This window comes from Rutidosis leptorrhynchoides, chromosome 6, assembly GCF_046630445.1.
Source record: "Rutidosis leptorrhynchoides isolate AG116_Rl617_1_P2 chromosome 6, CSIRO_AGI_Rlap_v1, whole genome shotgun sequence".
Lineage (NCBI taxonomy): Eukaryota > Viridiplantae > Streptophyta > Magnoliopsida > Asterales > Asteraceae > Rutidosis > Rutidosis leptorrhynchoides.
This window is the reverse complement of record NC_092338.1, coordinates 62,746,109-62,768,573: the sequence shown is the minus strand read 5'-3', so window position 1 is coordinate 62,768,573 and position 22,465 is coordinate 62,746,109. Positions and strand designations below refer to the sequence as shown.

Sequence of the window (22,465 nt, the reverse complement as noted above, 5' to 3'; positions counted from 1 at the left end):
GTACCGTAATCCTTCTTGTTTCTAATATATAATTGTTTGGCCTTTCAAAAAAAAAAAATAATAATAATAATAATAATAAGGAATATGGTTTCTGGTTTTTGATGGTCACATTTTATGTTTAACTTCATATTTCTCAAACAAGAATTAAAAACCCCACGATTTTTTATTGTTAAAAAGATTGTACAATTAAGAACTAGTTATATGACTCGAGTAGATTACGAAGAGATGTAGTAGAAGACTATCAATTGGCACATGAAAATAACACATTTTAAAATGTTGTATAGTCTTCGACTTGTATCTCTTCGACTTGCTAATAGTTACTCCGTATTTACTAACATGAAAATAACACATTTTAAATTGTACAATTAGTTTATGAACGTGCACGACAACACTTAGTGATTTCGTTAGCAAAATTCATATATAAATAAAAAGTTTTAAGTAGCAAATAATATTTGAAAAACTGTGACAACCTTGCATGAATAAACTTGAGGGCAAATTTGACATTTTAGGTAGTATTGAAAGAAAAGAAGAAAATGATAAGTATCAATCAAGTAATGCACTTGCAGTACATAAGATGTAGATATCATCACCATCGCACCCTTCGTTATTATCTATTTTTCATCATCATCTTCAACATTTACAACATCATTCTTCATTCATATTCATATTTATATTTTTTTCCATCCTTATTAATTATTTAATCCATTTCATTAATTTTTTTTCTCTTAGATCCCATCATTTATTTGTTACATTAAGAAGGTAAAATCTTGAAGCAAAAATCTTCACACCCGGATACAAAATCGCATTCGTTTATTCAAGGAGCTACAGAATTAAAGAGGGGTTTCAATAATTTTAGGAAATTAATAATCTTTATGAGGTGGGGGGGTTTGTAGTTAAATGGGAAATGTTACCTCAAATATAGCTGCAAAATTTGCTTTTTTTCCACCAGAACCACCATCATATGATGTTTGTATAGATGAAGAACTTACACCAAATGGGGATATAAGATATTGTTTTACAGGTATAACTGAAGATAAAAATGTTGATATTCATGTACTTGATACAAAAGTTGGAAATAAGATTGTTGCTACATATTGGAAACACCCTTTTGGTAAATTTACACTTTTGTATTCTCATGGTAATGCTGCTGATTTGGGTCAGATGCAAGAGCTATTTATTGAGCTTAGAGCTCACCTCAGACTCAATATTATGAGGTATCTTTATTTTATGTCATTTTTTCAATTTTATTCATGTTTCAATAAATCTTTTAAGTGCTTTTGTTTCTGTGTCTTGGGTGATTATATTGAAGTGGGCTTGTTTAGATTTTTATAATTAATGTCTATCATCATTTTTAGTTATGTTTGTGTTTACAAATAGGCACCAGCTGCACATGATTTAGCAATGTAGATGAATTGAATTGAACTTGTGGATTCTAATTTTAGGGTGTTAAAATTCTTTGATTAGGGGCGCTTCCAATTTGGTTTGTTATTCAACTATATAGGCACCTGGTGTTTTGTTTAATTTGTTTCCCTTTTTAGTCTTTTGGAATTTGTTATTGCTGATAATTAGCACTTTAAGTTTGGTGAAGTTTTAAACAAAGATGCTGCTCAAGTAATAATTTACTATTTCCAGCTCATATATAGTGAACTTTGATGTATTCTCATTTTTTTATAAATTAATCAAAATACTTTTGACCTATAACAAACCGAAAATCAATTGTAATGAGTGCTGAAAACCTAAAGTGAATAATAAAAATATTGTAATCATTTTCAACAAATTTTCATTTTCTTTATTTTTTTTTAATTTGCAGTTATGACTACTCGGGATATGGTGCTTCCACAGGCAAAGTAAGTAATCAAGCAAGATATAGTTGCACTAAATTAAAAGATAATTGAAACTTGAAATAATTTATTTGTTGATTTTCTAAAGATTATTGCTTTCATTGTGGTTAGCCGTCTGAAATCAACACATACTATGATATAGAGGCTGTGTACAACTGTTTGAAGGACATATATGGAATTAAACAAGAAGACGTCATCTTGTATGGCCAATCCGTTGGCAGTGGGCCCACACTGCACTTGGCTGCTCGACTACAAAGATTGAGAGGCGTTGTTTTACACAGTGCTATTCTTTCAGGAATACGAGTTTTGTACAATGTAAAGATGACACTTTGGTTTGATATATTCAAGGTAAAGTGTGAGCCTCCCTTAGAATAACCCTTTAAATTCCTTTCATTTACACTAGAGATGGCAATTTGGGCATATTGGGTACAGGGTCACAATGGGTTTGGGTCAGGTTGGGCCGATCTAGAAGCACTTTTCGCCTTTAATTTTGATGGGTTTTACATATAACATGTGTTTTAAATATGACCGAAGAACTATTTTTTGCTATAAAACTTTATAGGAGGTTTAATGCACTATGAATAAACTTGGGTCATTTTGATCCGTGTAGCCTGTTCAACCCATTTAACCCCTTTCCATTCTAACCGATACCCATTTGAGTCTAGATAGTATTGAGAAAGTCAAGCTCGAGCCCAAATTGACCCGTTTACCCCTAATGGGTAGACATTGGCACCTGACTTTGTTTTCCATTTTTCTTATTTTTGTGGGTTCTAATCCTATTGCATCAAAAAAACGTCTTTGTTTAGCAACGGACGCAAATGAAAATACCTAATGATCAAGTTGCTTTGCTGGTTTCATACCAACGCCACTCACTTAATTCGGTTATCTTTTGTGCAGAATATTGACAAAATACAGAAAGTCAACTGTCTGGTTTTAGTTATACATGTAAGTATTCTTCGCCTAAATCCTTTATTAATTGTAGTCTTCTTACACCATTATTACTATCTTATAAATTAGGGATTTCTAGACTCCACAGTTTAATTAAGGTTTTTTTTTTTTTTTTTTTGTTGGCTAAAAATAGCGATTACTATATAAACTAGGCACCTTCATCAAAAAAATGAAGGAACCTAAAAACGGAAACAAAAAGTCACAAAAGGATGAGGCTCGGGGGAAGAAAACTAAGCTAAAAGCTAACTATAAACTAACTAACCCGAGCCAAATCCAAGCTAAACGCCAACCCCGTACAATACAAGAAAAAACAACTAAATCAAACACCAAAAAAGCAAACATCTAAACAACGACGAGAACCAAACAAAGACCAACCCAATCCCAACTAAGCGGCCTTGGCCAAACCATTACGATTTCTATGATCCGTCTAAGAGACTCTCCCGTCTGATTTTTCTGCAATAACATATTTCCCACTTCGTGATATATGTTAGGAATAAAGCACGTGAGCCCTAACAAGACTAGATAACCCTAGGTTATCAAACCCAATTACAATAAACGAAAATAATTGATATATATGAAGAAACTAGCAAAAACGATAAAGACAAGAGAATTTAACGAGGTTATATGTAATCACGAATGATTACTTTAATCCTCGGCCACCAAAGAGAGTTCTTTTATTGATAAATTTCGTGGATACATGTATGAGTTACAATAAGATGCTTAAATAGGCAAAACTCAACAAGGAAATAGCTTTAGGAACAAGAAAACGCGTCTTTGGAAACTTCCTCGACACGCACAGGCAAAACCCGAAACAGAAACTTTCTTCAGCTCGACCCCTGTTCACAAACTAGGCCGCGTTGCGCCTAGGAGAGGCCGCGGCGCGCCTTATCTGGCGAACCGAATTCTTCTTTTTCGAATCCTTGTTTAACTCGCTTCGCACTCCAACAATCTCCCACTCGAAGAGACGTTAAACAACATCCATCTTAATCATCAACATCATCATCATCATCCCACAATAACAACTTGACCCGCTAATTATACCTCCTTTTGATACCGCCGGATTTGCACCCGAATCACGCCGCACTTCTTCCGATAACCTTCGAGCAAGTGAAGTCTTTCGACACCAAAAATACCGCTGAGCTATAATTCGATCCTTTTGTTACTAGCTTGGGAAACAAGAACCTCTCTTTGGCTATGGCACATACCTCATTAGTTTTGGAGATAACGGGTCGTTTGAGTCCGACCCGACCCAATTAACCCCATCACCCAAGCGATCCACCCGTACACAATATCATCCACCCGATTCAACTTTCCAACAAAGAATAAACCCGCCGGTAGATTAAACATGTGGATAACACTGTTATTCCCCTTTGGAAGGATGATCCGATCGGTTCTTGTAGTGTTTATGGGTTTAGGAAGACTAGAAAGAATATAGAGAGAATAAGAGTGTGTGGAATGATACTTGCAATATTATGATAACTCAACCTATACAACAAAGAGTGAGGAGGTGGCTTTATACAGAGCAACCTCCTAAATGTTACATGAGATGGTTATAAATAAAACTTAGCTTAATACAATAAGACACACGTAAAATACAGTAAAACCTAACGCCACTAAATACGACAATAAAGATGGTCAACAATCTCCCCCTTGGCGTTGGTTTTCAAAAACTATAACCTTCCCGTGATGGTTCTCTTGTAGTGACTTTTGTAGCCTTCTTGTGGGTCGTGATTTCTGCTTGATGTGTTGGAGTCACGTCTTCTTTCGGAGTGAAATTTGGTTCGTAGATTTTGGAATTATGAAGCCTTTGATGCTATTAATCTTGAACACAAACTTTGGCACATGTGAAAAACCGATCTGAGAGTGTTATGATTGATTTGATTTACCCGCAATCTCCCCCTTGATTGTTAGTCTCTTTTGATTTGAATTATCTTCTTTTGTACATACGAAGAGGTCTTGAAATGATCTTTCGTTGTTGGGTAAACCTCTTTTGCTCCCCCTCAAATAATGATTCGTCTTTTTTTTTTTTTTTTTTTTTTTTTTTTTTTATGTTCGCCAGAGAGAGAACGTGTACCTGCTAAGAGAAAACAAAGGGATTAAGGTAAAATTTGATCCTTAGAGAAAACAGGATCTTTCAGAAAAACGTTTTTGGTTTTGTAAAAGTCAAGCCAGTTGTTACACTAGACAGGTTTAAAACAATCATGCTAGTTGTTACACTAGACAAGTTTTCTGAAACCAAAACTTTTTCCGGAATTGACCTCACCGGAATTGGGTTCTCCGGGAGTTACCTCAGCGGATGACGAGGATGACTGATAACCGAAGTTTCAGTCGGTGTTAGTAAACTATCCGCCCCCATGATTAAAGTATCATGGAACTTGGTTGCGGGTTTCCCGCTCTTGGTTATACCAAGCCTTCCAACAGTACCTAACACCGAAGTGTCGGTCGAAATCGATGTAATGTAGGAAGATGTTACATCACGTCCTGAAGTCATTGATATATCATGAGGTGACACATCTCTTTCAATTGTTGCACTCTCTAAGGAGTGTGTGTTATCAGGCTTAATGGCTGACTGATCGTTAAGGTGATCATCCTTCCGGAGGTCTGATAAATCCAAGGTTGTAAAACTCGCGACTCGGGGAGTACTCGGCAGGAGGTTTTTGAGGAGTAATCGGCGACTCGGGGAGTACTCGGGGGAGTAATCGGATGTTGACTTTCGTTGACTTTTTAAGATAAATATATATATTCTCATATATATATGTTAAATATTAAACTTCTTAAATAAAAACTAATTAATTATATCTCAAACTAATAATGTTTTATGTTTTAACTTGGTAAATTAAAATTTAAGGACCGAATTCTCAATGTATTTGTAATATGAGGGAGTTTGATATCAATTAATAAAAGGTTTAAGAGTGGATATCAAGTTTGTTCCTATTATTAACGTTTGATAAAAGTTTAAGGGCTATTATTGCCATTTGTAAAAAGAAAAAGATATTTAATGCGGAGTACGTGTTTAGATCTAAAAGGGATTGATGGGGACAACTCAGTCCTTTACTCTGATTTATCTTTTACAGATATCCTGCAAGCATCTGGAAAAAATGTTCACTCAAAACATGTCCATTGCAACTTCAACTTCATCGATCTATTCCTCTTCTTCCCTTCTACAAGCTTTAAACCGGGTAAGTTTTCAGATCTACGGACTCACGCACATCATTTGGATATTTGGCCGCCGCTGACCGCCGTTTGAGCACCGTTGACCGGCGTCGTAATTGGACGAGTTAGACACCGATTACTCGTTTTGTTCTTCCAACCGAGTAATCGCCGATTACTCGGCCGAGTTGGCCGAGTTTTACAACCATGGATAAATCTACCAAGGTAAGCCTAAGTATTGTCATATTGCCTCTCCGTTGAACTAGACAGATCTCCCTCATCAAGATAAGTCTGACCTCTGGACCCTGTTTGAGGTCCCACCTTCTACAATAAGGTGTTGATAGAGGATTTCCGGCCGATACGCAGGGTTCCTATTCATGGTTTTTCGAAACCCCTTCAGCAGTTCGAGACTCCAAACACTTAATTTGCATCAAGTTGTTGGGTCATTCCACTTTTGAGGCAGTCATCTAGACACATCCTCCTGAGGCAGTCACTAGGACACATCCTCCGTCATTTGATGACTATTTTGTTTGAGGCAGTCATCTAGACACATCCTCCTGAGGCAGTCACTAGGACACATCCTCCGTCATTTGATGACTATTTTGTTTGAGGCAGTCATCTAGACACATCCTCCTACACATCCTCCGTCATTACTGACATTTGAATCTTTAAACTCCCCCTTGATAGTTACACGTTTTAGCTTTAGTTTATTGGGAGAGTTATGTGTGTAAATATGGGTTTTACACTGTTATTTGTGCAAAAGCCGTTTTGATGTTTAACACCACTTTGAAGTGTGTTTGACACCACTTTGAGATGCGGGTTCTACACAGAAGTATGTAGAAGCCTTCAGATTTTGCAAAAATTCGTTCTTTCTCCCCCTCAAAATATGTTTTACTTTGTGAAAACCTATTTTGAAAAATAAATTTTGCAAATTTAGTTTTTAGAAAACCTTATTTGAAGAGCGGGTCTTACACTGTAATTTATGTGAGAGCCATTATGATTCTTATTGCTCCCCCTAGGCACATCCCATGAATCTATATGTCAGAAAAATCTACCATGCCTAGTTCACCCACTAGGTATTTGAACGTGAGTTCATCTAAGGCCTTGGTAAGTAAGTCAGCCAACTGATTTTTGGTCGGGACAAAATAAAGTTCGATGTTGCCTTTTTCCACGTGGTCCTTTATGAATTGATAGCGGATATCAATGTGTTTAGTGCGCGAGTGTTGGACCGGATTGCTAGTGATAGCAATGGCACTCTGAGAGTCACAGTAGATCGGAATTTTGTCAATTATAAATCCATAGTCACGTAGTTGGGTTTGCATCCACAGAACTTGTAAACAACAACTCACAGCCGCGATGTATTCATATTCGGCTGTGGAAAGTGAGATGCAATTCTGTTTGCGAGATGACCAACTGACTAGCTTTCGACCTAGAAATTGTACACTTCCTGAGGTGATTTTACGGTCAACTTTGTCACCACCATGATCAGCATCCGTAAATGCAGTCAGGTCGAATCCAGTTTCGAAGGGATACCAGATTCCTAGATGAGTGCTACCCTTTAGATAACTAAAGAGTCGTATTACAGCTTTGTAGTGGGAATATCTAGGGTTAGCCTGAAATCGGGCGCACAGGCACACATCAAACATGATGTCGGGTCTACTGGCAGTCAGATACATCAAAGAACCTATTATGCTCCGATAAAGGGTTTGGTCAAATGGTTGTCCATCGAGATCAGCATGCAGAGTGTTGTTGATAGACATTGGGGTTCGGGATATTTTCATGTCGGGAAAATTAAACTTTTTAATCATATCAAAAATGTATTTAGATTGTCCGATGAAAATACCATTGGGAAGTTGTTTAACTTCTAACCCCAGAAAGAAATGAAGTTCTTCAAGCATACTCATCTCGAACTTGATTTTCATGAGTTCAGAAAACTCATAGCACAAAGCGGGGGAAGTAGAACCAAATATGATATCGTCGACATAAACTTGGATCAACAAAATGTGATCCTTTTGTTTTCTTATGAAAAGAGTAGTGTCGATGGTTCCACGAGAAAAACCGTTTTTGAGCAGATATGCAGAGAGGGTTTCGTACCAAGCCCTAGGTGCCTGTTTTAATCCATAAAGAGCCTTTGACAACAAGTACACATGGTTTGGAAATTTTCGATTTACAAAACCTTCAGGTTGACCAACATAAACTTCTTCTTGGAGCACGCCGTTTAGAAAGGCTGTTTTCACATCCATCTGATAGACTGTAAACCGCTTGTGGGCAGCATAAGACAGAAATAGTCGAATGGCTTCAATTCGTGCGACGGGTGCAAATGTTTCATCGTAGTCAATCCCTTCTTGTTGTCGATATCCTTTTGCAACCAAACGTGCTTTATTGCGAATGACAATGCCGTGAGTGTCCTTCTTATTCTTGAAAATCCATTTGGTATCGATAATGGTTTTTCCGGCCGGTCGTGGGACAAGATCCCAAACTTCAAGACGATCAAATTGATGAATTTCTTCTTGCATGGCGACAAACCAGTCAGGGTTTTGAAGTGCATCACGAGCCGTGCAAGGTTCCACATTACTCAGAAAGGCAGAAAATAGACATTCATTGTTTGAAGCACTACGGGTTTTAACAGACGAAGCGGGATCACCGATGATTTGATTGATTGGGTGATCTTTAGTCCACTTGGATGAGTGAGGGAGAGGTTCATTATGCGCATTATCCAATGAAGTATCTACATAAGTAGCTAGTAGACGTAGATAATGATCCCAATGACGAAGCTTGCGGCGGTGGATTATGTGTTATTGGGGGCAACTGAATGTACAACGTGGGGTTGGCAATGGAAGTAGTCAAGGATGTCCTTCGAGAGGCTATATCATCAAGAGATGTATCAGCATGAGAGGACGAGGAAGAGCTTGATGGTTCCATGTTAACATCATGATTGGCACCATTATTAGTCAAGGGAGGTTCTGTGGTTTTAGCGATAGGAACCAAAGGTGGCTCAGGATCTGATGTTTGATTGGGGAAAGGATTGATAAACGGTTCGTGTTCATGGGATTCAGTGTCATGAGCAATAACCGTTTCGAGGGAATTTGATTCATCGTTTACAAGAGGAGGAGTCTCTATTGTTGAAGCTCGTTTTGCAATAGGAGGGACTCGAGAAGAAGATGACGCACAAGTGTCAAGGTCATCTAGTATAAAGAACTCGTCGGAGTCTTTTTCAATGGATGGCGATTCGCCCATAACTATTGGAGTAGATGTACCAATAGTCATTGATTCAGGGGCAATCGGCTGTGGGGTAACCGTGGGATTGGGCGAGGTTGGAGGAACGATTGGTTCGAACAACACGTCGAGGTCATCCGAGGTTGCGAGTGGGACATGTCTGATTGGAGATTCAGGTGTCATTGGGTTGAGACCGGGTCGAGAACCGTTGTGTCCAAGAACCATTCCGGACAACTCGTCAAACTTTACATTGGTGCTTTCTTTAATGGTACGAGTTCGACGATTGTAAATGCGATAAGCTACACGATCCTGCAAGTAGCCAATGAAGATAGCTTCGTCACCACGAACATCAAACTTCCCTAGATTGTCTTGATCGTTTAGTACATAACAGACGCAACCAAAAATGCGAAAGAATTTGACATTTGGTTTTCGATCAAAGAGAAGTTCGTATGGAGTTTTGTTGAAACGACGGTTGATGATTGAACGATTTTGTGTGAAGCATGCTGTAGATACCGCTTCAGCCCAAAGAGATGGAGGCAGTTTAGAGTAGACAAGCATTGTCCTGGCTGTTTCAACGAGGGTTCGATTTCGTCTTTCAACAACGCCGTTCTGTTGTGGTGTGCGGGCGGCAGAAGTTTGGTGCGTGATACCAGTATTGGTAAGGTATGAATTAAGAATTGAATTTTGAAATTCAGTGTCGTTATCGGTACGGAGGATTCGCACGAGTTTGTTTGAGGATAGTTGGATTCTCTTCAAGAAATCAATGATCACTTTGGGAGTTTCAGATTTGCTTTTTAGGAATTTCACCCAAGTGTAGCGAGAGAAATCATCAACTATCACCAGAATGTATTTTCTGCCGCCAAGGCTAGCGATACGCATTGGTCCACATAAGTCCATGTGTAACATGTGTAAAGGACCCGTTGTGCTGTGCTCGGTTTTTGATTTGTGAGATGATTTATGTATCTTACCCATAGCACAGGAAGGACATACGTGTGCAGAATCAAAGGATATGAGTGGAAAACCATCAACTAGATTATGAGATACCAATCTATTGAGGTTTTGAGTATGAAGGTGTGACATTCGATGATGCCATAACCAGGAGGTTTCAGAAGTTGCTTTCGAAACCAAGCAGAGTGGTTGCGGATTGGAGGACACGTTTTGCATGGTGAGGGAGTAAAGAGTAGATGTGCGTTTGCCTACGAGGAGATCTTCTCCCTCCATAGTTTGAATACAACATTTTGATCTCTCAAAGATCACACGAAGGTCGCTGTCACAGAATTGACTGACACTGAATAGGCAACAGCTAAGTCCTTTCACATAGGATACCCGTTTGATTGTGACACTATTTGCTACGTAGTCCCCATATCCTTCAATTGCCGCGATTTCATCGTTCCCGAAACGTACTGTACCTAAAAACTTGTTGACATAGTTTATCAGCATCGACCTATCACCAGTCATGTGTCTGGAGCATCCAGAATCCAAGTACCATACACATGCTGGGATAATCTGCAAAACAGAATTAAGCACAGATTTTAGGTACCCAAATTTTCTTGGGTTCCTGATTAGTACGCAATTTCATAGAGTTTAGCACAGCAAGTCTCACAAGTGAATCATTTAACAAGGCTTTAACATTCATTACAACACACGAATCATGTTTTTGGTGACCAAAATACAAATGTCTATTACATTTAGAACATTTAAATGACCATGACTGAGAAGCTGGACTCGATGACGCTTGGGCTGTTTCAGTCTTGGGTTTCCACTCTTTCAAAAGGCTTTGTTTTGATTTAGGTCCTATGAAATTTAAAATCTTAATGTTAGACTCAGTTTGAAATCGATTCATATTATGTTGCAGTGATTGTCTAGCTATTTGTGCACGCTTGCGATGATTTCGCTTTTGAGTCTTTGTTAAACCACTAGTTACCTTGTATTTAACATTATCAGCGGCAGAAACCAACTGAAGTTTGAGTTTTGGAAATTTGATTGTTGCGGGTTTTTAGTGGTTTTAGACTCTTGATTAAATGACCTACCACTCCTGTTTTGAACAGTTTTGGAGTGGTTGGTAGTTCTTTTCTTGAAAGCGTTCAAGGAACCACCACTCCTGTTCTGAGTAGACGGTGCGGGGTGGTTTCGAACCTTCTTTGCAGAGTGGACAGACTCACCCCGTTCTAGGATTATTCTTTGTACGGGGTTATCTGGTTTCCTTAGCAATCTGGCGGAAGATGGTGGTTTAGGATGGGCAGCAGTTTGGACAACCAACTTTTCTTTTCGTGAAGATGCATTGGGATTTTCAAGATGGTAACTGCTGGGGTCTTTGCAAAAGTAACCCGCTTTTTAATCGTCTTGGGTGTAGACGTTGAAGCATTGGGCAACTCGGACTTAGTAGCTTGGGTACGAACTGACACATTTGGTTTTGAAGTGTCAATGGAAGCTTGTTCAGAAAACATTCTATAAGAACCAAGCACAGAAGGATTATTTGGGACCATGCATTTTCTATCAATAATGGACACATCAGATTTAGCATAGATTGTATTGTTACACAAGTCCATAGTTTTCAAGAAATCACATTGATCATGCAAAGTAAGATTTTCCTTTTCAAGTAGTTTCAATGAACTTTTCAAATCCTTAATTTCTAGACAGAGATCTTCTATTGAAACTAAGACTTCTCCTTCTTTAAAGTTGTAGGTGGATTCCACTTTAGGAACTACATGCATTTTCTCAATCGTTGCTAGAATTTTCTTATAAGTCTCACATTTAATCTGTAGATCTATGTTATCTCGTTCTAGCTTATCAACAAATTGAGTTAAATCATTATCATCATCCTGAATTCCTAATGGCAGAGGTTCTTTCTCAGGTTGGGTTTCTACCTTAACTTCTGGAATCTTGGGTTGAGACTCTAAGAAGTGATCTAGTGATTTGGACCTAGATGATTCTAACCTACGTTCAACAATGTCAAACTTGGTCAAAAGAGAATCACTAAAGTCGTTGAGTTCTTGTGCTAGACCTTCACAATTGATGGAGTCATTCACGGATTTTGGGTTTGAGTCCCGTGATTTAGTGTTCTTTGAAATCAATTCACAAAAATTAACAACTTGATTTGCAATTTGATTCTCAAGTTTATGAACATTAGAGGCCAGTTTGTTGTTTTGGGATTCAATGACAGAGATTTGGTGTTGTAAAGCCTTAATGATTATTTGAAATTTGAGTTCGTTGTTAAAATATTTGATTTTATTTTGATCAAGTTCGTCCTCCAGACTGATGATGTATCTTTCTAAAACCAAGGTTGGTAAATAGATTATACGCTTTTTAGGACTATTTTGAGCATTCAAACTTTCAAAATCATTGAATAAATCGAGAGGGGTGTTATAATATGAACCATCTTTTCTCATATATGTAGCATTTAATTTGTCATAAATTAACGACACCTCACGTTTCATTTTTGTTAATCGATTGGCTATTCTCTCCTCAATCTCACTTTCATTGGCAAAAGTGAGTCTCTCTGGTAAACCGATCTTAATGTATCTACCATCATATAAACTAGGTTCGGCTTTGGAGATCTTGGACTGTATTTGAGGATTTTCAAATCGTAACCCCTGGTGTTTTTAGTAGGAGTTTTTGGGTCGATTCAGGAACAAAGCTTGTTTAGAAATGTGGCCATCTAAGACTACTTTTGCTTGGTCAGTTTTGTAAAGTTTCTCTTCAAATAAACTTAGTTGGGTTTTTAAGTTTAAGTTCTCTGTAACTAACTTAGAGCATTCAGAAGTCTTCTCGGCCAGGTCATTCAAAGGCTTTCTAGTTTTTTGTTCTACAGTCTCTAGAAAAAGTATCCTAGAATCATTAAGCTTCTTAAGTTCTTTTTCAGCGTTGTTCACTTTTTCCGTGAGAACTGCATTCCTCATTTTAAAATCTGTCCTTTCTATCCGTAGGGGTTTCACACTACTTTCTAGCTTATTAAATTCGGTTATTTTATCAGCTAGTTGTTGTTGTAACTTTATGTATGTATCATTCGCTACCTTTGATTCCAATTCAGATTTTAACCTAGAGTTCTCGTTTTGTAGTCCTTTAAGTTTACTAGCAAATGATCTAAGGTTTTTACTCATTTTAGCAAAGCTATCTACATACATATCGGGTAGTACAGGAAACACACTTTCTTCATTAATAGGCACAAATTCAGTTTCAATGGGATGTGCAATTTGGACAAGTGGGGTTGTTGTATGGTCTACAGGGCTATCTACAAAGTCATCATTATGAGCAAGAGGTGTTTCATGGCAAGTTTGCAATACATCAGATATAAGCTCAGAAGTATTATGCACAGAGTTGTAATATTCATGAGTAGTATCAGTGTATAGTTGTACCTCTTCCTCATCATCGGATGACTGGTGATCTGTTGCTCCGGTTGATTTGGTGATGTTTGTTAGCTTGACCACATTAGCTCGATCTTGCTCTTGTTCACTATCTGACCAATTTAACCACACATCATCCGAAGCTTTTAGAACCTTTCCTTCTTCAACATCTTGAGCCATCAACATCTTCTGTATGTAGTATTCAGCATCTTTCCTTTTTGGGAGTTTGCATTCACGTGCATAATGACCTGCTTTACCACAATTGAAACATACATTATCTGAAGCTTTGGTTTCAGGAACTCGGTACTGAGATCGTGAAGCCTCGGGCCTCTTATGGTAAGAAGAGCTGGAGGATGTTCTGTTGTTGTTGCCTTTGCTAAAACCGCCAGATGATCTCCTCAGGTTCAGTTGTTTGCTGAACATGGCAGCAGCCTTGACAAGATCTCGATGTTCTTCATCCACATCAGAATGTGTCTTCATCAGATGATACGACATGTTTAGCTTTGGTGAATTTAGGACGGCTTGATTGAGCCTTTGAAGAGGTCTTGCTGACATACAGTGCGAGTGGATCATCCATTGCTGTTTCAGGGCCTTTTCTAGCATACTGGACTTTTAGGACCTCAGGTTGATGATTCATCAATCTTCCAACAACTTCATGAATGTTGTACTTCTTGGTGTTCTTTGAAGCTCGGAAGTTGTTCCCATATGGTGTCCAGTCTTCGTTTAGCTTTTTCAGGAACTTCATGTTCAATTCCTGATTAGTCTTTTGATTAGTCTTTGGCAACCCCACCTTTCTTAGTTCGTTGATAACTCCACAGAACCGCTTGTAGCAATCTTTCAACAGCTCATCAGGTAACTGAGCATAGTCCTCATACAGGGCAAGAGCAATGTCGATTTTGGTTTGTTCAGATTGACTGTATCCCTCTTGCTGACGAGTGATCTCATCAAGTAGCTCTTTACCTGATTTCAAAGAAATGATTGTTTTGTACATGTCTTGAGGAAGTGCTTGCATGATGATGCTCCTCGAGTCTATATCAGCTTGTGCCCTCTTAGCTCTGTCACCTTCTAGATCATAAGGTTTTAGGACTGCTCCGGTTTCAGGGTGGAGATACACCTTTGGGCCGTTGTTGAATGAGTCCCATAGATCCTTAGATTGGTCTCCTTTGCCATCGATAAAGTTGTCGAATCTCCCTTTCCATTCGTTGAATTCACCCTCGAACAACATGGGTGGACGAGTATCCGGTCAATGCATCACGATTTGCCATTTTAGCTGTAAGTGGATTAGTACAAACAAATATATATGGACAGGTATATATGGACAGGTGTCCAACAAAGCTTTGTTTCGAATGTATTACTGAAGGTACACTCTTAATTATCACTAAACGTCAAATAATAAAAAAGAATTATCACTTTTCTCCCCCTCAAAATATGATTCTCTTGAGTCAAGTTTTGAAAATGACGTTTCGTTAGTTTCCGTTAACTCTCCGTTAAGTATCTGTTAAGTGCACGTGTTTGAATTTCCCTTCAAAAATTTTCGTCAAAAATTTGTGTCGTCAACTTTTGAGAAATGAACGTAAGAGTGTTCGGGAGGTTGAGAAAAAAATTGAAATTTTCGAAAATTTTTCGTCAATTTTCGTTCAAAATTGCGCGTTTTTGGATGATTTATCGCTCCGAAAAACTTTCTTTCGTGAAAATTTAAAACTCGCGTAAAAACGTTCTTTTTAGTCCGTAGAAAAAAATAAATTTTACTCACGTTTTCCCGCCTTTTTACTTTTTTTTTTTTTTTTTTTGAAATGATCAAAGGTTTTCGGGCAGCAGGTTTTCGTGCAGGAGGTTTTCGAACAACAAATTTTCGAACAAGAACAGTATGATTTCGTACAATAAGTTTTCGAGCACTGTTGCTGTAAAGTTTTAGAGCAAAGTTTTCGTGCGCTTTTTAACGAAGTTTTCGAAACCCAAAATAAGGTAAAGTAATGTTGAAAACACTTTTCGAGCACACTGTCAAAGATTGTTTTAAAATATTGAAGCCTTTGTCATATTTCAATAATCATGGACCCTTTTAATTATTAAATAATTAAAATCCTTTTCTTTCTGTTAACCACTCATGTTAGTGCCAACTTTCAATTAAGTGTATATGCCTTTCGGCTAAATTTTATAATTGAAAATTACCCACTACTTACCCACTCCTAATACTTTATTCGAAAGCCAAAAATCAAGGAAGATCCCGTGATTTATTAATTGAATGCATGCGTGACTAGTGGAGTTCTATTTTAAAAAAATAAGGAAATAATCAAGTTGAGCCGTGAATCATCATCTCTTTTTCCTTTTTGACTATAATTGTTATCAATTGGTTATTTGCTTGTAATCTATCGGCCAACAGACAAAAGAAAAGAAAATGTCCCTATCTTCTTTTTAATTATCATTTCCATGATCTATGATCATAAGCATGTTGTAGGCCATAAATTCCAATAAGTTCCACTAGCAACTTGATAAAGTGCAAGTTGATAAAGTCTCCAATCAATTATGTGATACAACTTGTCAAGAAGCAAAACCATATAATTAAAATATTGGGAACCAAAATAACAGCAATTTCGATGGGATTGTTGGTTTGTGGTTTCACGAAGTAAAACAGAAATGAAACAGGAATGATGCAGCTGTACATGGAAGAAACTGCTCGATCAGTGGAAGAAACTGTGGAAGAAACTGCATCAGGTTCTTCGTAGTACCATCATCAAATCGTTTATACAAAGATAGAAGTAGTAAATAATTACGGCAGTAACAAGTTGCAGGTTGTCGTGGTGTGGTTGTTTAGTGGTGATGGTTTGGTCCTCGTTTAACAACACTCATATAGCAGCAACAACTATTTAGTGTAGTATTTGAGTGGGTTTGTGGTATTGTGTTGATTCTCAACGAAACAGGAACAATAACAAGTAGCATGTGGTGGTTCATGTAACAATAGCGATAAGATGAGGTTGATTATCGAAGGTAGTTTGATTGGTGGTGATTTCGTGGAGAAGGAGATGGTGATCGATTAAAGTGGGTTTGAGGTGGTGAATGTGGATGTCGACATGGTGAGGGTGAAGATGGTTAAATTGATCCTTTTAGTGTTCTAAGGTTTGTTTGTTCACAAATTTAACCAATCTAACAAGTTTAAACATATATATATATATATATATATATATATATATATATATATATATATATATATATATATGAAATTTTTAAGTTTCATAGTGAGTTTTAACTTGTATATGTATGAGATGAACACAAGATTGAGATGTTTTAACAAGTTCAAGTTTGAAACCACATGTACATGAGGTTTAAACAGTCTAGTTCAAATTGAGCATAATTTCTAGTGTTTTTTTTTTTTTTTTTTTTTTTTTTTTTTTTTTAAAAGCCATATATATGTTATGAAATATGTAACAAAAACACTGAGTATATGTATATGTATTCAGTTCAAGATCAAGTGGTTTTTAAGATAATTATGTTATGATATGCATACAAAAACCAACTAGAACAAGATGAGTTGAGTTATGCAAGTTACCTAAACCGAAGTAGAACACAAACACGTCTATGAACACGATGGAAAGCTTCGAGCCTTGATCTTCTAAACACGATGTCTAGTCAAGCTCTTGATACCAATTGTTATTCCCCTTTGGAAGGATGATCCGATCGGTTCTTGTAGTGTTTATGGGTTTAGGAAGACTAGAAAGAATATAGAGAGAATAAGAGTGTGTGGAATGATACTTGCAATATTATGCTAACTCAACCTATACAACAAAGAGTGAGGAGGTGGCTTTATATAGAGCAACCTCCTAAATGTTACATGAGATGGTTATAAGTAAAACTTAGCTTAATACAATAAGACACACGTAAAATACAGTAAAACCTAACGCCACTAAATACGACAATAAAGATGGTCAACAAACACCATCAAGGCAGCCGTGTGAGAACGCAATCACACCCTTGATCTTCCACATAACCGCCTTTGCTTTCACCATTGGAACACCGACCACATACGTACGTACGCAATGTTGTAAAAAACCCGATTACTCGCCGATTAATCCCCGATTAATCATTTTTAGGAGCAATCCGTTCCGGTTTCCAAAAATCTGTTTAATTAAACGATGAACGTCAATTGATGGATCAAAATCGAATTTGGTAATCAAAGTTAGTCAAAGTAAAAAAATAGTTAACATTTTAACATGAATTTAAACTAGAATTTTATAGTTTTGAAGCAAAATGAACAATTTTAAACAATTATGTTAAAAATTATCTATATTTTTATGGTTTTTTTCTATAATTATACATATAATTTTTAAAATTTAATATAAAAATGTGTACAGTACAATCCGATTAATCTCCAATTAATACCCGAATTGCCGATTAATCCTTCCAAAGTCCCAACCGATTAATCCTCGAATAGCGAATTTTGCAACCTTGTGCGTATGTCTTTTGACAAACCCGATTTTCCATCCCGAGCCAACTCCCACTGTACGGATGTATCATTAATCATGACTCTTAAGAAAACCTCTTGTTCATCTTCCTCGGTCGACCACAACAAAGTTGCCATTGGAGAAGATCTACCCGAAGTACCGAAAGCTCTAGTGTACCCAATTCGATCCGAATTTTCACTAGCTTCAACTTCTTTTGAGCTCCCACTCAAACAAGATCCCTCAACAATTTCGGAAAGCATTAGCATGCTAGGACTTTTGACATCCACAAAATCACGTAGCCATTCTTCTTTAGGAACTTCAACCATATACATGGTTCCCCTTTTAAACCCGCGAGCAACCACATAATCTCCCTTAAACACTACCCACTTTTGATCTCCAAATAGGACATGACAATTATCGTCATCCAATTGCCCAACCGAAATCAACCCATTCTTGAGCTTTGGAACAAACCGCACATTCCTCAAGATCCAAGCATAATTCAAGTGTCTAACCACGAGATCACCAATACCCGCAATATCAAGTGTACTCCCATTCGCAACTCGAACCTTACCGGAGTATTCCTTGAAGTTCACCATCTCGTTCATGTATGGGATAACATGATACGAGGCACCCGAATCTAAAATCCAGGATTCGTCAAGAACCTCTTTTTGGCACGTCAACGCATCTTCGATCACCATAGTCGATACGCCCCCACCTAACTTGAGACTTGGGCACTTTGACTTATAGTGACCAACTTGTTGACAATTCTAACACACCACGTTCTTGCTCCTTGACGGACTTCTTGACCTAGCTCTTCCCCGACTAATACTTAGAACCGAACCCAAACTTCCATTCGAATATTTCCTACGAATACCTTCGCTAAGAATCAATCCCGGATTCCTTCAAAAGTTAACTTAGTAGTTCCGGATGAACTACTAACCGCCGTAATCGTACCGGCCCAACTATCGGGCAATGAAGATAGCAAAAACAACGCCTCAAGCTCATCATTAAATTTAATATTCACCGACTTCAAACGAGTTAAAATCGAATTAAATTCGTTAACATGATCCGCCGCTGAAGAACCCTCCATCATCCTAGCATTCACCAATTGCCGAATCAAGAAAACTTTATTCAAAGCGGATGACTTTTCATACATGTTAGATAAAGCCGCAAGTACACCCGCCGTTGTGGTTTCACCAACGATGTTGTAAGCAACGTTTTTGGCCAGAGAAAGTCGAACAACTCCTAGGGCTTGTCTATCCAACAACTCCCACTCGCCTTGAGTCATCTCTTCCGGTTTAACACCCTTCAATGGTTGGTAAAACTTCTTTTGATAGAGCACATCTTCAATTTGCATCTTCCAAAAGCTAAAATCATTCCCATCAAACTTATCAATCTTCACATCACTATTTTCCGCCATTGTTCCCGTGAAACCGAACCGAAGCTCTTGATACCACTTGTTAGAAATAAAGCATGTGAGCCCTAACAAGACTAGATAACCCTAGGGTATCAAACCCACTTAGACGCCGGTCCTGAGTTTTCTAGTGCCCCGAGCGAGGCGGTAAAAAAAGGCCCCTTATAAATACAGATCAATGGAAATTACCGAGGTGGCGTATAAAATATTGAAAGGCCCTTAGATCTAAAGTTCATTTTACTTCTCAAATATCCGATTATGTCTGCATATATAGAAAAATTGGGTCCCTGAAAATCATGGGCCCTGAGCGGTCGATCACTTTGCACCCCTTCCGGGCCTCCCATGCCACTTACAATAAACGAAAATAATTGATGTATATGAAGAAACTAGAAAAAACGATAAAGACAAGAGAATTTAACGAGGTTATATGTAATCATGAATGATTACTTTAATCCTCGGCCACCAAAGAGAGTTCTTTTATTGATAAATTTCGTGGATACATGTATGGGTTACAATAAGATGCTTAAATAGGCAAAAACTCAACAAGGAAATAGCTTTAGGAACAAGAAAACACGTCTTTGGAAACTTCCTCGACAGGCACAGCCGCGCCGCGCCTCCAAGGCAAAACCCGAAACAGAAACTTTCTTCAACTCGACCCCTGTTCACAAACTAGGCCGCGGCGCGCCTTATCTGGCGAACCGAATTCTTCTTGTTCGAATCCTTTTTTAACTCGCTTCGCACTCCAACAATATACTCGTACGAGAATACATCATCCGAACCGCTTACTTTTAAGGTAACCGACGAAGGACATTGCAAGCCCCGATCAACCAAATCTTTAAGGAGACATCTAGCTTTTGCATCCACATTACGATTCACTTCATCTTCCCACCTCGCCCACACACCTTCGTCCACAATCGTCTTCGCTTTATTCTTCTTGACCAATTCTAGATCCTTAGGCTCGTTAAAAAGAGTGTGTAAAGCTTCACCAAAACCCCAAACATCTTCATCGGTTTCTTAATCCTAATTGAGCCATTAGCTGCACCACTAACTGAAACTACATCAACACAATCCGAAGGTATATCCTTAACTAGAGAAATCACCACCCTCTTCAACATGTACATCATCATCCAACTCTTGAATAACCAAACCTTCGCCCGCTACATTTTGCAACCGAACCGAATCATCAACACCCGACCACCTTCTTTATTCTTTTCGAGCCTTTAGACTTACAGTTTTTAACCAAAGTTGGTCCATTAATGAGCCCACTCTTAACGGGCATTTCCGAGCCCAAACCCAAAGACGAATCGACCCCGTACATTTTGTTCATAGCATCTACAAACTCCTGTTGTTTAACCATTAACCCCTAAGTAACCGAACCCTCAACACCTTTTTTAGAGGCACCCGCATCCGAAGTAGTGAATGTGGAATCACTCTTATGACATTTATCCAAAAACTTCAAACAAGAATCAATACACTTTTCACCAATACATGAAATTTTTTTTGGAAAAATAACTTTAATTCCATTTAACGAACAGGAACCAGGTTCATGAGTAACACCAATACACGAGCATTTTTTTGGCAAATTAACTTCATACACACCTTCATTTAAACGAACATATCTTGGCATATTCATATCCTCCACACCATTAAACAAATTAGCTTCATCAAACAAAATCTTCTCTGTATTGGTTACACCCTCATCCACGGTCTTCGTAACTTTGTTAATAGTACCAAATTGCAAATCACAACCCACGTTGTTTTCTGACTCAAACACAGGATCGTGCACATCAACATCAACTTAGATATTACGCCCACCATTTACAACTGGAGTAGAATTAGTATGAAAGTGAACCCCCTCCGGTTACAGCCTCCTGATGGCTACCTTCATTGGACATTTAATACATTTAATTTTATTGTTACATGTCAATGTAATATACATGCATAGTATGATAAAACTGCTACATGCAAATAGGTAACCTCAGAACAAGTAGGCATTGCCTGAACGGTATTCCGCGACTAGTCTGGGTTTCAAGAGGTATGGGTTTCAAGAGGTCACTAGTTCGATCCTGGCATTGACAAAATCGCTAGATTTATCCTCTGGGGGTTTCCCCCAAAGCGGTTTCCGCTAACCGCTTGTGTGGCAAATAATCGCGAAGGTGATTATTTTTCCTCTGGGTGATGCCGATATTGCTCTTCAAAAAAAAAAAAAAAAAACTTTAGATTCAAAAGTTGTTAGAGACGAATATCGACTATAACTTATGGCTTGATAAATAGAGAAAAATGCTATATGCTTTGTGAAGTTCTTGCTTTTAACTATAAAAATCAATCTAGTTATAGATCCATTATTGATCACTATTATTATGTTTTCATTAAACAAACATGTATGAAACAAAAGCCTAAGATTTATCGTCAGACCTTGTTGAGCATACCGGCAAATAGTTGTCTCTCCTTATTTCAATTATAAGCTCGAATCAGTTCGATATTTGACCTTTGACAGGGCACAAATGATGAAATTGTTGACTTCTCACACGGGAAGCGGTTATGGGAACTTGCAAAGGAAAAATACGATCCATTGTGGGTCGAAGGTGGGGGCCATTGCAACCTTGAAACTTACCCAGAGTACATAAAACATCTGCGCAAGTTTGTAACTGCAATGGAGAAGGTATCGATCCATAAACCAAACAAGCAACGGGCTTCATCAGGATCATGTATGACAGGAGTTAAACACAACAAGTGCTTGAAATTTGGTAAAAAATAGTTTGTATGTTGATGTTCAAGAATTCTTGCACAAAACTTGAATGTTTGATCTATTCTAGTTGAGTTTTGGTGAGTTTTTTTTTTTTTTTTTTTTTTTTTTTTTTTTTTTTTTTTTCCTCGGCGTTTTTGATCAGGACTCATATAAGTAATGATATTTTTGATTTTATGTAGATGTTAGAAAGATTTGTTAGAGTGAAAAATGCAGAAACTATTGTGCTTCTAGTTTCATCTGTTTGTTCACTGCTGCTGGTCTTTTTGATAATTACATAGCTCTGGATGTTATATAACTAATGTTTATTACTTTTATCATAATTAAATCAAATAATATAAAACTCCACACAAGTATGAAGGGTAGACTAA

The 22,465-nt window shown here is 37.8% G+C and overlaps 1 protein-coding gene across 1 annotated transcript; it reads left to right on the top strand.

The window, feature by feature from the left end:
• The first annotated feature begins 689 nt into the window (after nt 1–689).
• On the top strand, nt 690–22,171 carry LOC139851470 (uncharacterized). The gene is made up of 5 exons (XM_071840519.1): nt 690–1,214; nt 1,811–1,847; nt 1,953–2,189; nt 2,739–2,786; nt 21,846–22,171. The coding sequence occupies exons 1-5, from the start codon at nt 898–900 to the stop codon at nt 22,104–22,106; spliced, it is 900 nt and encodes a 299-aa protein (XP_071696620.1). The 5' UTR covers nt 690–897; the 3' UTR covers nt 22,107–22,171.
• The last annotated feature ends 294 nt before the right edge of the window (nt 22,172–22,465 follow it).